This window comes from Prorops nasuta, unplaced genomic scaffold (genome assembly GCF_024137725.1).
Source record: "Prorops nasuta isolate Cenicafe-Biocafe unplaced genomic scaffold, Cenicafe_Pnas_1.2 PNAS00001, whole genome shotgun sequence".
Lineage (NCBI taxonomy): Eukaryota > Metazoa > Arthropoda > Insecta > Hymenoptera > Bethylidae > Prorops > Prorops nasuta.
In genome coordinates this window covers 8,143,535-8,161,813 of record NW_027116798.1, presented here as the reverse complement: position 1 = coordinate 8,161,813, position 18,279 = coordinate 8,143,535, and the positions used below count along the sequence as shown (strand labels likewise).

Sequence of the window (18,279 nt, the reverse complement as noted above, 5' to 3'; positions counted from 1 at the left end):
GACATTTTGCGTTATCTTAAAGATTCGAACTTTTCAGACGAAACTCAATATGGTTTCTGCCTAGGGCGCTCTACTCAAGATGCCCTTATTAAACTCACGGATTACGTACGCCTGGGTATTGATAAGAGACAGGTAACAGTGCTTGTTCTCTTTGATTTCTCTAAGGCTTTTGACACAGTTAACCATATACTTTTGCTTCGCAAGCTTTCAGCTCTTAGCTTTTTGGTATCTGTATTACGGTGGTTTTGGTCATATTAGTCGGGCCGAAAATGTGCTGTTCGTTTTCAGGACTCTATTTCTTCGTGGCATTCAGTTACATCTGGTGTACCTCAGGGTTCTGTCTTAGGCCCTTTGCTCTTCATACTGTATACGGCTGACGTTGCTTCTGTTTTTACTGACTATCTCCTTATACGCTATGCAGATGACATTCAGGTTTGTACTCGATGTAATCCTGGAGATGTTAATCAGTGTATTGCCAATCTTAATGTGACTATCACTAGGTTTGTTGATTGGGCTAAGCGCAATGACCTGCACCTAAATCCCTGTAAAACTTCTGCCTTGATTCTTGGCTCTTCTAGATTTATTAATGCTACGGACTTTGGTAGCATTTCTCCTATTATCGTTGATAATTTTCCCATTCCGTTTGCTACCTCGGTACGTAGCCTGGGAGATATTATTTCCGCTACCCTGAATTGGAGAGAAACTGTAACGGATATCTGCGCAAGGGTCTACCGTACATTGTACCAATTGAGTTCGAATCAGGCTTGTCGGACTACTAATATGCGGCTGAAACTAGTCATAACGCTTATTTATCCTATATTTGATTATTGTTCACTCGTAATAACGGATATAAGCGGTATCGAAAATGTTAGACTATAGCGAGCTCTAAATGCGTGCGTGCGGTTCGTGTATGGTGTGAAGAAGTCAGATCACATCACAACTTACTTTAGGGGGGCCAGTCTCCTGAAAGTCGACGAACGGCGTTCTTATCTTCTTGGTATTGCTATGTATATAGCCGTTTACTTGCCGCAGCTTTCGGTCCTTGGTAAACCTGTTCAGGAACTTATCTATTCTGTGTCTGCCTTTTGCAACACCCAGGCGTAATTCTCTTGACTTTAAAGTTCCAATCTGTAGAACGGCTGCATACCAGGACTCTTTTATTTCATTTGGGGTTCGATTATGGAACTCTTTGCCTCTTCAGATTCAGCAGACTGTTACCCTGAATGATTTTAAGAATGCGCCGTATCGCCATATCCTCAGTGGGGCTACCAACTAGGTGCTACCAATGTTATGGTTCTTTTTCTTTTTTAAGTACTTTTTAGTATAAATGTAAATTTGTTATTTTACTTTTTATTGGTTCAGATTTTTATCCATTTCTGTGTAAATACTCTTATTGTTAGTAGAGCATTTAGTTGGGGGACTTGCCAGATTTTCTCCTGGTGACCTCCCCCTTACGCAATGTTTATAAATGATATTTATTTATTTTGTATATTAATTTAATTATTGTAACTTGATTCTTCTTTTGTACATGTGGGGCCTGCCCTTCTATAATTAAATATATATATCTATCTCGCCCTACACTCTGGCCCTTAGGGCTTGTGTTTCCGCTGTCCAGTATGGGTTTGCGGCAGTATGGCAGTCATTGCACTTCCGTAAGCACTCCTTTATTGTTCGCTGCGACGGCTGCTGCCTTGCTGCGGCTTATTCCGGCGGCGGGGATTTCCTCCTAACTCACTGTCACTATGAATCTCCAAACTACATGTGTCGGGCGAGTTCGCGGGAGCAGGTAAGGTCCTGCGCCTGTCCCGCCGCTGCCGCGCTACACCCATCGCGCGACACTAGGAAGCCGACAAGTTATCGATCCTAGATCAATACTTACCGGTTGATAACTCCCTAGTTCGCACGCGACCTGCCTATCTAGTGCTAGAGATTAGCAAAGTGCTAGATGGAAGTTATTGTAACGCTGCGGGAGAACGCAACGTTACAACATCAAGCAACATCCACACCATTTGCTTTAATGAATGGATATTACCCGTGAAGTACTGTAACGAGACGTTTGCTCCGCCGCTACTCCATATAAGTAGTATACCTATGTCACAGCATCGGGTGTACGCATTTTTAAACAAACTTTTTCCCTAGATGTAGTGGGGGTAAATTTCAGAACGTACTTTTTTCCCTAGATGTTAGTGGCGCCGCCTAGCGGTGAGTATAGTACATTTTTGTAGGTGGCGGCGCGGCTGGCGTGCGCGATAGGACCCCAGCCCCCGCTGCAGCCCGGGCTGTGAGAGGGTGGTATATTGAAAAGTATGTATAAAAAAAGTTGGATATTTTGGGCGTTGGTATTGCTGGGAGCGAGGTAGAGTTTTTGTTCCTGCCTCTGTTACTCTAAAAGATACTGTGAACTAATGGTTCATACTTGTAAGGTAATATGGCCGAGCGGTCTAATGCACTGGTATAAAAGAAACCAGTATAAAGTCCCCTTACGTTTGTGTGGGATACTCGTGGGTTCAAATCCCACCGTCACTGAAATTTTTTTTTCTCTCATAAGGTCATCACGCGTGTGCGTGCGTTAGACACTCCTTTTAGGAAAATTTTTTTGTGAAAGAGGGAAAGATAGAGATTGAGAGGGAGAGAGAGGGGAGATTAAATACTGCTAATTTCCAGATATGCGTACACGTTTCATCCTGTCAATCTAAAAAAAAAAATGTTTTTCGTTAATAACATAGATTTTTATGTGGTATTGCACACCCAAAAACACGTGTAGCTCCTTCTTTCCTCTTCTTCCTTCAATGAAGAGTGTGATAATATCAATCAAAATAAAATCAAAAAATGTTTATGAGGTATTGCGCACCCACAAAAAAAACACGTGTAGCTCAATCTTTCCTCTTCTCCTTCAATGAAGAGTGTGATAATGTCAATCAAAATAAAATCATTAAAATTTTATGTGGTATTGCACACCCAAAAACACGTGTAGCTCCTTCCTTCCTCTTCTCCTTCAAAGAGGAGTGTGATAATGTCAATCAAAAAATCAAGTGAAGAAAAAAAAAATGAAAGAGGAGAAATATAGCTTTTTCCACCTTTTTTCTCTTCATGAGAGAAAAGGTGTGATAATACCCAATGAAAAATCATGTGAAAACAAAGGAATGAGAAGAGAGAAAATTCATTAATCATGTAAAATTATGTCAGCTTTTTCCTCTTTACCTATCTAAACTTCTGCAGTTTATGATAAGAAGCTGACGACAAAAATGTGTGATAAAAGAGAAACATTATGCATCACTGCTGCTGTTGCGTGGACAAGTTAAAACTGCGAATTAAGATATAATAAGTGAGCGAGTTCTACGAATTACTGCTGTGAACAGTGATTTAATTGAATAATTTCAAATCTAGTTTTACTGCTGATTGATTAGGCAAAATATTAAGTAAATGAATTCAGTAGCTCTTTGATCAGGCTTATAGGATGAAAATCTATAGCTTTACGGCTTTGATTCAGTCTATCGCTGAATATTACTGTATAAAGTTGAACATGGTGAATCTATGGAACCTACCAACGTATGATACAGCATCATTGGAACTATTGGAAGAAGAACAGTTACCTTCGCTGGAAATACCAGAAGAATCATTACCTTTAATAAATCCACCAACTCCACCTCCACGACCGCCAACACCAATGCCACGAGGGCTATCATTTGAATTTCATTCACAACCATCGCCAATATTATGGGAATTACAAATTCCATCTCCTTCACCACCACCATCAATATTATCGGAATTAACAATTCCATCTTCTTCACAACCACCACCACCACCACCATCAACATCTTAAGTTAGTTTTCTAAAAGTAAGTAAAAATAAAGGAAAGGGGGAGTGAGGAGGAGTAGGAAAAAGAGATTAAGTAATTTAAAACTTAAATAGAATTGATTATATATATTTTTTAGATTATACGTGTGTGATTTACATTGATAAGGTGAAAAAAAATTACATACATTGATTATAGACATATATATTAATGTATCTGTTAGAATCAATATTACATAAGAAAAAATAATATGTTTTAAAAATCAGATATTTTTTATTTTATCTTTATTTTTTTGTTTTTTTTTACAGATTACGATGGTTCATTTCTTGATAATACAGTTTTTGCATTTCTGTTACGATATTTTCCAGCAATAGAATTATTTTTATTTTCTTCAGCAATTTTATTCTTATTTTCCTCATATAGCAATACTTCATCTTCGGGATTGATGTATTCTACCTCTTCTGTGTCATCCTCTGCTGTATCATCATCATCATCATCAGCACCACCGTTGTCACAATCGTCGTCGTCGTCGTCACCATTTTCAACCTTTACTTTGTCGACAGTTGTTCTTATTAATAACTCGCTTTTTCTTCAATATATTTAGAGTCATACTTTTTGTAAAATCAACATACATGATTATATCTTTTTTACATTCATGCAAAATGTTGATCAATTTATTAAATAAATCCTGATCATTGCACATAAGAATATTTTGCAACCTCATTGATAGAAATAGTGAATAATCATTATTCAATTCAAAAATTATTTTATCACCAAATTTAGTTTTCACATTTCTTAAATCGATGATTATATATTCACCTTCGTTTAAATCAGACCATCTTATATTAGGCAAATACGATTTCATGCTACTGAGAGTATTGTTAATCTCTTCCAACCACTTCATGATGATGTATGTAGAAGAATTTTTTATTTTTCTCTATATTTTATTCTTTACTAAAACTCACACAGCTTTCGTTTTAATTGATAGACTGAGGAAAAAGTGGTATTGAATTACTATATATATAAAGTAGGTGGTATATCCCTACTCTTTCCCCTCTACTTCCTTTTGCTCTATATTCATCCTTCTCCCTACTCCTTTTTATCCTAAATCTTACTACAAGAATATGGGGCAAAATTGTCAAGTATAATAGCATATGACAGTAGATAAAAAACTCAGTTCTAGCTCAAACAATCTAGTTTACCCATTCCACAAACCCTACTCTTCAATCATTTTTTCTCCTTTGACCTTTCTCCCTCTCTTCCTCACATTAACTTGTCGAACCTCTTCTGAAAGAGAGAAATAAATGTTTGTGTATGTGTGTGTGTATATATATATATTTTTACTTGTTTTTACATTTTTTTTTTTTCTTTAAAAAATGGCATTTATGTTGATTGATGGTACAATTGTCAATTTACCAACGGAAATATTTAACAATGAACAGCGGTGTATAATCAATGAATTAGAATTTTTAATAGAGTTATGGCTTAGCGATTTGTCTGATGATAAAATGTTTTATTATAGATCTGGTATTGGTATATATCAGTTAGTGAAGGAAAATGATGAAATCAATTTTCGAAAGCTAGTAAGAAAATCATTATAAGCAAATAATTTTTATACATAAATATTTTTTTTCTGTTCATAGATAAAAGACCATACTAAATATGTGAATTTTAATATAAATGATAAAACTTTTAATATACCTAATGAATTAAGTCAATTAGAATCTGAAGATATGAAGATATTGAAGAAAATTATTACATTTTATTGCGATAATAATCTACAGCAATTTTTCCGTTATTATAAATTTGGAGTTTATTACAAATTTTTAAGTCCAGAGCATATAATGCGGACAGTAAATATAAAAGAGAAAATATTAAAAAAATTTTTTTTTTTAATATCAATTTCTTTTTATAATCGAAACTGATTTGTTTAGAGGATGGATACAATGCTGTAGATACATATTATTTTTTAATTGACAATGACGAAGATCGTAATTTTATCAAATGTTGTATTGAGAATGAATACGGAATAGAATGAAGTTAATAGTATCAATGATGAAAAAGAGAATGATTTAATCATAAAACACGTAAATATATATCTATACATAAATATATTGTACTTAAAACATGAATAAATATTACATATTCAAGACATTTTTTTACCTATTCTTTCTCATAAAAAAAAAAAATACATATTACATCATCATTTTTATATTAATTTACGTACAATACCACTTAATGGTTTATATTCAATAATCTGATCATGAATAATTAAACAATATGCGCTAGTATTCTCAGGTATATTAGAATCACACTCAAATTCTATATTAATATCTACAGTACCACTTTTTTAATTGATTCGTTTTGATGAGAACAGTCAATCGCAACAAATGGACCATAGTCTATAAAATTTTCGAAATTAAGCATAGGCATAATATACTTTGATTCAGTATTATAATACGAATTAATAAATTTATAATACATATCATATAAAATAGCATAGTTATTATTGGCAAAATTAAGATTTAATTTATCGTAGGGATATGATGCGGAATTTAAATATAATTTTAAATTTCTCAAATTACAATGATCAAATTTAGCCATACTCTTCTTTACATTATCTTTCCTATTGGTTTGAAATGCAAATATTATAAAACGTGGCTTTTCTAATTTTGTTGAAACTTACTGACCAAGAATGGTTTTGAGTTTTAAGAAGCATAGGATATTCATACAATTCCCATGAACAATACGTCATTGTAATAGGATGATTTTTTTCAATAATGTTTAAAAATTGTAATTTTGTATATTCTTCCAACGTAATATGAGGTATTTTCCACTAAATTTTCGATAGTACTAAGTCTACTTTAACATTAATATTATCCATTGTACAATAAACAGCATTAGAATCATTGCGCGATCTTATTAGTATGAGTTTATGACGTGCATTTACGATAACACGTTTATAATCATCAAAAAATCCCATTAGTTTGTTCAACGATATGCAAAAGCTGAAGTATTGGAAATTCTTAATTGTATTTTTGCTATTAATATCAAACGATGCTGATTTCAAAGTTGTACTCTCATGTGATGATAATAAAGCATAGTTTCGCAATGTAGTAGTAATACCTACATTTTTACAACGATCCACTTCAACACCATTCAATTCATAACGTATTTCATTAAGCAAAAAAGCAGCTCCATTTGAATCCAAGAACAATTTATTCTCATCAATAGTGGCATTATTAGCAGCGATTGCAGATACATCTCCTTCAATAAACAAGAAACTTTCGCTTGGTAACACAACGAGGTCCTGTTGTTGGATAGGAATGCTTATTTCGTCGTTGTGGTTGAGTGATGAATTCACATATGGATTGTAAGAGTGTATTTCAGTGTTATTGATACGGTTATCGTAATGAGGTGTTTCGATAATGTTTAATAAATCAACCATTATTTCTTCTTATTTCAACACTTTTAAACCAATTGATTTTAAAAACTTTTTATTTTTAATATTCAGCTTACTCTGTCGTTTTTTGATATTTCTTCGTCGTCCTCGTCGTTGTTGTGTTGATTTCGAAGTTTTATTCCAACTAATTCCTGAAGTTCGTGGAGATTGTAATTTATATGTAAAATCTTTGTTGTAAATTAACATTTTCGTAGATGGAGTCTAATTGTAATATCTTCACCACTGAGATCTACAATATCGTTATCTTGGTCGACAATGGAAACAGTTAAATTATCAATTACCTTCACGATTATCGGCAGATAAATGACATTATTTGGCGTTTCCGAGATTTTATATCCCGGCTCAACGTTTGGAAAAAATTCATGAATAGTGTGCACAAATTCACCATTATTGTAGGCTCCTGCAGTTATATTCGTCATTATTTGTATAATATTTTTATTCAATATATTCACAGGCATGTCAGATGTGTAACGTAGGGGTCAGCCACCTCGCCGAAACAAAGTAGATCGCACGCGTCCATGTGCAATACCGGTAGTATTGCACATTGCTGACGCCCGGAATTCTTGTCCGGAAATGCGTAAAACCTTGGGCGTCGGCCGTGGATGTGGAGACTTTTTGGTTGTCGTGTGTCGAAATATAATGGCGCCACTGACGACACATGACCTACTAAGCCTCCTACATATATGCGAGTTCCGCGACCCTCAAGTCGAGTATTATTCAGTGTAAGCTTAGCCGCTGCCGCATCATCCGCGTTCCAAGGTTGCAACTCTAGTGTTCGTTCCACGGGAGCAGAGTACTCCACCGTATTCTAGCAAACCTCTTGCCCAGTCGCCGTGTACTGGTAGTTAAGTCTAGTAATAGTAAATCCGAACCAAGTCGTGTAGAAATCATCGCGAGTGTGTATCTTTCAGTCGTGCCTAACACGTACCGTTCTGAAAGATAACAACAACTACTACAAACTGATCATAGTTAACTAGTGCGCGTAACCCACAACCATAAGAGAGTCTAGTCTCTCTAATAGTTGTGATGAATAGTCAACAAGCCTGCGTATGCTGCTACAGCATAATTAGCGTTTACTGTAAGTATAATTGCAATACCTGAAAATACAAAGTTTTGTGTCAAACTTGCTGTTCCAACGTATGTTTATACATACTATCATTCACCCCGAATCTTGCCAACTCATTACATTCTTACCGTTCGGAGTGTAATACTTTAGTATACTGTACTGTGAGTCGCAAAGCTCAGTCGGCGTTTCTACTGACCCAGACTGTAGTGTCAAGTCAGCCGAAACTCGACCGATAGGCGGCCACGACTACCCAGTACGTAACAGATGCATGTAATTCATTAGCTTTGAACACTCCTCTTTTTTCCGAAAAACCCAACAATTTTTCTATATTATTTTCTTTACTAACGTCACCATCATATTTACATTTAATTTCACTTTTCAATGTATTATTATTAGCACGTATGATTAATATATCATCTATACTATTATCCGCATCATCATCATTTAACTGATCAAAAAGAGCATCTTGTAGATATTCATTAATAGCGCGAAGCTCATACGATCCATGTGGAATTTCGATTTTTTCCTCAATTTTATATTTTTCATAATAAAATGTATTATTCGATGAATTTATATTTTGAATTGTATCAAAGGTTTGCAAATCAATCAAGCCAAGCTCATATTTCCCATCACTAATATCTATTGGTGGATAAAAATTAGCTTTCAATATTGAAGAATTACCCGAAAGCGTAATTGTTAAAGAATTCATTATTAAAATATATATATAGACACCAACTCTGATTACTTAATTATTTTTTTTTTAAATTTAACACCCAACTGACCACATATTGTTTGATTGTACGACTGATATTTATTACAATTATATTCAATTTTTATGTCTTTATTGTACCCATTTTTATCACGATGGAAATACTGTATTAATTCTATTGGTGGCTGCAAATTTCCAAAATAATCTATGTTTTTACCATATTTAATATAACCTACCCAATCAGTACCTAAACCTTATAATGATCTAAATTGATAATTCCACATTCATGTTTGAATGGAAACGGTGGAAGTTTATTGCGCATAAATACACCACGAAAATTTTGTATATTTTTACACATATCGAGTAATTGAAAATTTGTTGTTAATCCGCTTATTAGTTCTTTCTTCTTTTTCTCCCTCTTAACTTTTTTTTCCATGCTTTATACCACTACCACGTTTATAAGGTGTTAGATAAAGACCACGACCTTCCATGGCTCTATTATGACGTTGTAATTCATCCAACTGTTTACGAGCCTGCTTTGGTTTATTCACTGCATTCGCTACACCAGCTGCTCCTCCAAATAATGATCCTAATGCACACAAAATTGGTAGAATAGGTAAGAATCCACCACGTTTTGCAACTTTTAGTTTTCTTGTCTTCTTCCTTTTTTTCAAACCCATTCCTACTTTTCTTTTTACATTCGTTGCAGCCCAAGTTGATGCTGAAGCAAGTCGTTCACCAAATTTTTGTTGTGTTTAGAAAAAACTATTTTTTTAGCCTTCTTTGCTAAAATTTTATCTGCTTCGTGTCTTTTCAAAAATTCTTTACTTTGAGAATATGCAATATCATGTTCCCGACATGCAGCATCAAGTTGATTTATACCTTTTTCACTGCGTGATAATCTTTCCCGTAATCGTGTTCCGGGTCCACAAAATTGATATCCTGGTATGTGAAGCTCAAAGAGAAGATTGTTTATTACACTATTAACAAATCCTTTACCTTTCTTTATTAATAACATATAACCACAATTCAATGTTATTTTTCGAAAAAATTTATTTTTTTTGTTTAAAAAGTCTCATATGATTCAGTGATAGATTTCAATGAAACTAAGTTCTTTTTTAATATGATTTATATATATATATATATATGTGATTTTTTATCTTTTTTCCTCATAGTAACATTACTGCTGTGTGTAATTAATGAATTGCCTATTTTGAATTTAAAAAATGCGTTTTATAAAACAACGTTTAACAATACCAATTTATAATTTAGACTATAAAACCATTAAAGAACAACATAGACATGGTGCTTTATTACCAAATACATTACGTGGAATTATTTGTGGACCATCAAATTGTGGTAAAACTAATGTTTTATTAAGTTTAACAGAAAGTCCAAATGGTTTAAGATTTGAAAATATTTATGTATATTCTAAATCTCTACAACAACCTAAATATAAGTATTTAGAAGAAGTTTTGTCAACAATCAATAATATTGGTTATTTTACATATTCGAATAATACCGATGTTATATCGATAAATGATGCATTACCAAACTCTATCTTTATATTTGATGATATAGCATGTGATAAACAAAATCTTGTGAAAGAATATTTTTCTATGGGTAGGCATTCTAATGTTGATAGTTTTTATCTGTGTCAAACATATGCAAAAATACCAAAACATTTGATTCGCGATAATGCAAATTTTTTAATTTTATTCAAACAAGATGGAACAAATTTAAAATATATGTATAACGATTATGTAAATTCAGACATGACTTATGAAACATTTTTAAAATTATGTAATCTTTGTTGGCGAAATAATTACAACTTTTTGGTAATAAATAAGGATAGTTCAAGTGTTGAAGAACGTTATCGTAAAAATTTTGATCAGTTCTGTGTGTTATAATAGTGGAAATATTTGATTTGAAAATCAGTTGATTTCGTGTACGCGTGTACATTACATTGTTCGGTAAAAAAAAAATTATGGATTTTACCAATAAAAAAGTTTTAGCTAAAATTGCGAAAGCAAGTCGAGTGATTAAAAAAAAATATAAGGACTTAAAAATGGGAATAGCAGATGCTGAAAAATCTGCTGAAGAAGCATATAAACCCATAGTTGAACCATTAATAAAGTTAGTTCATAATTCATTACAAGTGAAAAAAGAAAAGATTAAAAATGAAGAATACGATGATGAAGCAGAAGATATGGAAAATACATTTAAAGTGGATAAAAAGAAGGGAAAAAAAGAAGAGGAAAAAAATGGGAAGGAAAGTTTGGAAAATGTGTCCGATAAATCTCTTGCAGAAAAATCGGACCAGTCGATGTTAGTTGATGATCCGGAAGTTTTTTTCGATACTGATAATAGTATTGGAAATTTATCCTTTGAGTATATTCAAAAATTTTATAATAATAAAAATGTTGACGTTCACCGTACATATGGAGTGTATATGGATCCTATTTCGAATCAATTAATGTTAGGAAATTTATTATTTAATACCGATGAAAATGATGATATTATTATTGGTGAACATAAATATCCTGGTACACGTGAAGTTTACGAGCTTATTTTCATGAAACAACCGAACGAATACACTAAGGATGATGAGAAGAATTATAAAAAAATATTATTAAAAACTAATGCATATCGACGAAATAGATCATCTGGAGATCAAATTAAAGGTAGTAGAGGTAGTAAGTATAAAAATATTATTTCTAATTTAATAACGAAAAAATCCGCAACAATGTCAACAACATCTAAAACATTATCTGGTTTATCTGAAAATCAATCAAGAACAAGAGCATCTAAAACATTATCAAGCTCATCTGAAAATCAATCAAGAACAATAGTAGCTAAAACATTACCAAGTTTGTCTGAAAGTCAATCAAGAGTAAAAGCATCATCTTCTTTGGAAAATTCTACAAAACAGTTAAATACAAGACCAAGATCGCAATCATTTTCGGGGAGGGGATTTGAATCATTCTTATATAAACAAAAAAATTATTTATCTAGTGATGATGATGATGATGATGACAACGAACAAAATCAATTGATACCATCTAAAATGTTATTAAATAATCATGTAAAAGATTATGTTTACTGGGACAATCCAAATGAACTTGTCGATAGATTGAAATTATTAATAGCATCAAAAAACGCTGGTCATACTAATCATGATAATGAAATCATATCTATTATTGAAGAACTGCGCGAGGATGGTGTCATTGCTTAAAACATTATATTCTTGAAAAATTTTGCCAGTGTTTGTTCATAACTGAACGAAGCAAGTCATAAGTTCGTTTTATAGAAGTAGTGAGAATGTCTATTAATAAGTTTGGTGGTACTAGTGATAGTAGTAGATATAAAGATCATTTACAGTATAAAAGAAAAAGAGAAATATCAATTAATTTCAATTATTCAGAGCGTTCTTTCGACGCTCAAAATAAAAAAATTATTAATGTATTCGATCTTTAGAATATTAATGATGCTGTTACTTTAAAATATTTATATAATCTAATTTCGGAAAACAATGATAAAATTTATCAACATATTCATGAGAATACACTTTCAAAGATTAATGAAAAAGATGTTGATCTTCGTAAACATATACAAAGTGAATTACAAGATCTCAATACTAAAATATTATCACAACTTAATAGCAAGATCACAAATGTTGAAAAAATTTATTCCCTAATTGAAGGAAAATTCAAAGATCTTCGCGATCACATATTAACTGAAATAAGAAATCTTTCTGATGAAATAAATATACATAACGAGACGAATGATATCAAGTTGAATAAAGTAAAGAATGATATTTTAACATATTCAAACGAAGAATTGACTAAATTAAGTAATATCTTTAAAGATTTAAGAACAATAGTTAATTCAGAGATAAATAATTTTGAAAAAACAATAAAATCCTTAGAGGTGAAAATTGATGAGAAAGCGAAAGTAATGACTGAGGAAGAAGATAATGAAAAAATAAATGCACTTGTGAAAGAATTTAATGAGAAACTAAAAGATATTAATAAACCATTGAAAACACAATTACTACAAGAAAATCAGTCTTTCTCGGAAACAGGAATAACTTCAGGATCAATTCCACTAAAAGTTATACCTAATCCAAAAGATGTATTGAATAAACAAATTGATCATTTAAAATCAATCTCAAACACGCAAAATAATGAAAATAAACAATTGAAAAATCAATTAAAAATGGAAAATCATCAACCTTTCTTTGGAACAGGAATAATGACTTCAGGATCAATTCCACTAAAAAAAATTATACCTGACGCAAAAAACAATGAAAAAGGAGAATAAATAACGTGAGTAAATTTAAAAGGATTTTTTTTTTAAGAAGAATAGTAATGAAAAGAGTTTTGATTAAACAACAACAACAACAATAATAATATCTACAATGAGTAAGGAGAAAGTTCAACTAGTAAAAGAACTTCATAGATCGGCAAGAAAAAATTTTCAACGACGTCGAGTAATAATAAAGGGATATGATGATTTATGGCAAGCAGACTTAGTTGATATGCGAGCTTACACTCATCAAAATAAGGGTAATCAATATATTTTGGTTGTTATTGATACTTTTTCAAAATATGCATGGGCAGAACCGAAAAAAAAACAGCAAATGAAGTGACTAAAGCATTTGGCAAAATTATAAAAAGTAGAAAACTAAAAAATTTGCAGACTGACGATGGTAAAGAGTTTTATAACAAAACATTTCAAGATCTCATGATGAAACATACAATCAATCATTATTCAACATATAGTATTATGAAAGCAAGTATTGTCGAACGCTTTAATCGAACTTTAAAAAATGATATGTGGAAATTATTTACAATGAATGGAAGCTATAAATGGATAAATATTCTTCCAACATTAATTAACGACTATAATAGAAGAAAATATCGTACTACTGACATGAAACCTATTGATATTAATGCAAAAAATTCAACACATTTATTGAATACAGTGTATAGTAATATAAAAATTGCTGCTCCAGGAAAATTTAAAGTTGGTGATTTTGTGCGTTTAAGTAAATATAAGATGTTATTTGAGAAAGGATATACACCAAATTGGACTACTGAAGTTTTTAAGTAAAAGTTATTCAAATAACTAATCCAGTTAGTTATCTGTTGCAAGATTTGAGTAATAATGATATTAAAGGAGCATTTTATGAGCAAGAATTGTCAGAAGTTAAAGATAAAAATGTATATCTTGTGGAGAAAATATTGCGTAAAAAGGGAAATAAAGTTTTTGTAAAATGGTTAGGTTTTGATAAATCACATAATTCATGGATAGATAATGATAATGTATTGTAAACAATTATAAAATAAAAAATATTTTATTACCTAAATATATTGTAACGTTGCGTTCTCGCAACGTTACTATAGCTGCCATCTAGCGCTTTGCTAATCTCAAGCGCTAGATAGGCGGATCGCATACGAACTAGGGAGTTATCAACCGATAAGTATTGATCTAGGATCGATAACTTGTCCGCTCCCTAGTGCCGCGCGATGGGTGTAGCGGGGCAGCGGCGGGACAGGCGCAGGACCTTACCTGCTTCCGCGGACTGCCCCGACACACGTAGTTTCGAAGTCATAAGTGACACATAGTGCCAGAATCTGAGTTCCCCCAGACGGTACGAACCCCAGAAGTGACAGCCGCTACCGGATAGAAATTGGAAGGCACGAAAAAGTGCAGCGACTGCCACCGCCACGAATCCATACCGGCCAGAGGAAACCTACTGCCCTAAGGGCGAGAATTAAGGGCGAGAGCGAGAGAGAGAGAGAGAGAGAGAGAGAGAGAGAGAGAGAGACGGAGAGACTGAGGCGAGGGAGGAAGAGAGAGAGAGGGGGACCGAAAGAGAGCAGAGGGACAGAGAGAGAGCAGGGGGATAGAAGAGAGCCAGCTCTTGTAAGCAGAAATTAGGGTGATTATTCGTTTTGTAGTAAAGTCCTGTGACGTCCCGGGGTGTGCTAGGGCTTTAAGGCTCGTAGCACCGAACGGTTTTATAGGGAACCGCTGGCCCAGCTCACCTGTCACGGGTAAGCGGGCAACTTAGCGGAGTGGTCATTCCGTCGGACCGATAACGAATATCCTAAAGTGTAAAAACGCGAATTAGTAGAAGTGTTCGCGATTACATCGATTCGTTGTGCGTTTGACCGTTGACAGGAACGTTCCCTTCAGTCAGTCAAGGCCGCGGAGTTAGCATAATTATCGGGAGGACTCGCGACCTTAGACGTTCGGGAGTAAACAATCCGGGTCGTTGTTGTGTTTGAGTACGCGGGAACGGAGTGAGTGCAAATAACCGTCTCGCAACGCGCACGCGCGGGAAAAGGGACTTCTCCGCGTAGCGCCGCGTAGTAGTTAACTGAGGAATCCGCCGGTGGCGCGCGAGTACCGCGCGACTCGGTGGGACCGCCGCGAACGCCACTAACGGCTCGAGCGCGAGGTTAGCTAGTACGTCATCGGGACTTCAGCCGCGTTCGCACTACTTAGGCCGCGTCCACATTTAGGACCTAGCGTAACACCCCACGAACGAGTAAACCGAACCGGGTCTTGTATTGATAACCGACTTTATAATAAAGAGAGTTTGACCGCAGTTATTGAGTTATTGTATTAGCACCCCATCCCAGATATTCGCGTACGAGGGTTAGAACCCCCTCTGTATAAATAAATATTCGGGTATTACCCAAAGTACATCGAAGGCGCCCGGGTCTTGTAGGAAGTCGCCTATTGGGACGCGAACGCGATCGGTGAGGGATCACTCCTCCCTCCCCTTCTATACTATCCCCAAGGATAGCCAGTAGCGTCACAATATATATTTAAGTTTTATTTTCAAACTACTTTTTCTCCTATTCTTTTCCTTTCTTTCATTAACCACAACGATTGTGATATATATATATATATATATTGTGACGAGACGCTTGCTTGGACGCTGCCCCATGCACGATACCGCGTGGTGGGGAGAGCTGTGGCGTACGTGCCGATACCGCGGCCTATACTATAGCGTGCGCCAAGTATAGAGTCCTCGTCATGCCCCTCCCTAACTACCCAGAACGGCCGCTCCGCAGCGCCGATTCCGTTTTCGGCGGCTCAACTGGGTATATAAGACCGAGCTCCGACCCAGTTGAGCATTCCGTACCCAGGAGCTCTCCGGGTATATTCTCCCCAACCTTACTACGCAGGAGTTCTCCGCGTATACCTATCCTTTGCTCAGGAGTTCTCCGAGCACTTCCTGACGCAGGAGTTCTCCGCGTCATCCACACCGCTCCTTGCCCGATGCCCATGCTAACGGCCGAGTCCAGGAGTTCTCCGGACCAACGGCCATTTTTCTTACAGGGATTAATGCCGTTTTATTTACAGCTTCCCCGTTGACCGCCATATTGGCGTCCGCCATATTGGCTTCCGCCATATTGGCTCCCCGGGCCCTCCCGTAAGGCCACCTACCGCCGCGCCGCCTACCGGTCCGTTCCCGAAAGCCCCGCCGAGTGGCTACCGAGCGAAGCGCCGCCAGCGGGCGATAATTCTACTTGCGACATAGCGACCGACACATAAGCGTACACACCTGCAGCGGCAAGACACGAACAACACAAACATAAATAGGTTAAGGTTATTATGTACAAAAACATTGTAAATACTCTTGTTTCTTTTATTTATCCTAAATAAACAGTTTTTGTTATCTACATTGAACTCGTCCATATTTATTTTGATCCTTCTCGGTCAAGCGAACCGAACGGTTTTTGCGACGACTAAACTCGTCAACAAAACACGTTACAATATATATATATATCTAAAACGTTCGAGTCGGGAGAATAAGGTATAAAGACATGAAGTAACTCTTTCTATATCAATAGCTCCATTACCGTCAATAACACCTATTCTACAACTAATTTTTTTTAAACAGTTGCATAAAACTTTCAATCGTCTCTCTCTCTCTCCCTCTCTTCACCTACTAATTTCAAAATGGATAAGTAAGTGTTATTTTCTATCAATATATTATTTTTTTTAATAACTATTAATTATTCGTTATTTTAGAATTACACATATATTTGATGTAAATGGTTTTAACGTGGATAATGAAATTAAATTTAAATATGCAGCTCTTATAGATATTAATACTGGATTTATATATACAGCTAATTTTATGTTAAATGATAATTACTATGCATTACATAAAGAAGATCAAATAAGTACACTATATTTATATTTAAATTTACATGGAATGTTATATAAAGATTATGGTTTTGAGGAATATGAACAAAGTGATATGAATGATTTTAAGTAATTGTAAAATAAGTTTTTATGACATAGTCTGCAATAATTGGCTACAAAGGAGGTATCATTGATTGTTCGAGATCGGGAGGAGCAAAAATGCTGAGAAGTAGATTCCACATTTATGCTATATCTCCCTGTCTCTATTGCGTTCACAGGGGACGGCTAGAACAACAGCGTGTAGCCGCTCCACCTGTCTCTCTCTATCTCGCACCGCGGCGCGCTTGCGCGTCTACAGGCCCTGGCGCGTCGCGGCCGCGGCACAGCTTGCGCGCCTGACCACTAGGTGGCCAGCGCCACGAGCAGCTCTCTCGCTGGCAAGTTTCGTGCCGCGGAATTGTATAGATGGGTCCTTGATAAGGACCCATCGCACCTCAGCCTTGCTCGACCGCTTCATCAGCAACCGCAGCACCTTTTTGAGCCTTTCGGCACCACCGCCTCCACGGCAATTTTTGAAGCCTCCACCAGGCCATCAAAAGAGCGCCTCCACCGGCGAACTCTACGGGTACATACTTTGGTAAGTATCACCCAACCACCCACCGCCTACCAAGAGGGGACTACCCCTCTGCGGCAATATGCTCCCTCCTAAGGGAGATTTCTCCGGGGACTTCTCGGGAGAAGTTAAGCCCTCTCCTTCCCCTCCACACTGCCTCCGAGGACTACCTCGGACGCAGTGTTCCGACCCTCAAGTCCAGGGCTCTCGGAAGAATTGGGTAGCGGGAGGGGTAGAATTCACCCTAGTGGTTGGGGTGGCTCGGAGCCACTATAGATCTGGGAGAAGGAGGCTGAGGGGTAAGGGGACTTCCCCTTCCCTAAAACCACTTCTACTTCGCTTCCTCCCGTGGCGGGGGATTTTACTGGGGAATACCCCAGGGAAAATTCCCCAGTCCGGGAGCTTCTAAGTCCGCGTTCCTTTCTGGGGAATTCTGGTTTCTGGGGTTCTTGGGAATCTT

At 35.6% G+C, this 18,279-nt stretch overlaps 3 protein-coding genes across 3 annotated transcripts in view; 1 reads left to right on the top strand and 2 right to left on the bottom strand.

The window, feature by feature from the left end:
* Window positions 1-18,279, bottom strand: part of LOC136774330 (diacylglycerol kinase theta) — a 2,104,019-nt gene that overhangs the window by 63,030 nt on the left and 2,022,710 nt on the right. The gene's annotated exons all lie outside the window — the stretch shown is intronic.
* Window positions 6,633-7,244, bottom strand: LOC136780380 (uncharacterized). The gene has a single exon (XM_066738735.1). It carries the CDS (start codon window positions 7,242-7,244, stop codon window positions 6,633-6,635), a length of 612 nt encoding a protein of 203 aa, XP_066594832.1.
* LOC136780294 (uncharacterized protein PF3D7_1120000-like) lies at window positions 12,356-13,357 on the top strand. Its single transcript, XM_066738618.1, has 2 exons — window positions 12,356-12,496; window positions 12,611-13,357. Exons 1-2 carry the CDS (start codon window positions 12,356-12,358, stop codon window positions 13,355-13,357), a joined length of 888 nt encoding a protein of 295 aa, XP_066594715.1.

Excerpts from the sequence above, each read along its gene's own strand:
- LOC136780294 (XM_066738618.1), top strand. The coding sequence starts at position 12,356 with ATGTCTATTAATAAGTTTGGTGGTACTAGTGATAGTAGTAGATATAAA. Across the intron at positions 12,497-12,610 it reads AAAATAAAAAAATTATTAAT|ATTAATGAAAAAGATGTTGA; the intron begins GTATTCGATCTT and ends ACACTTTCAAAG.
- LOC136780380 (XM_066738735.1), bottom strand. The coding sequence starts at position 7,244 with ATGGTTGATTTATTAAACATTATCGAAACACCTCATTACGATAACCGT.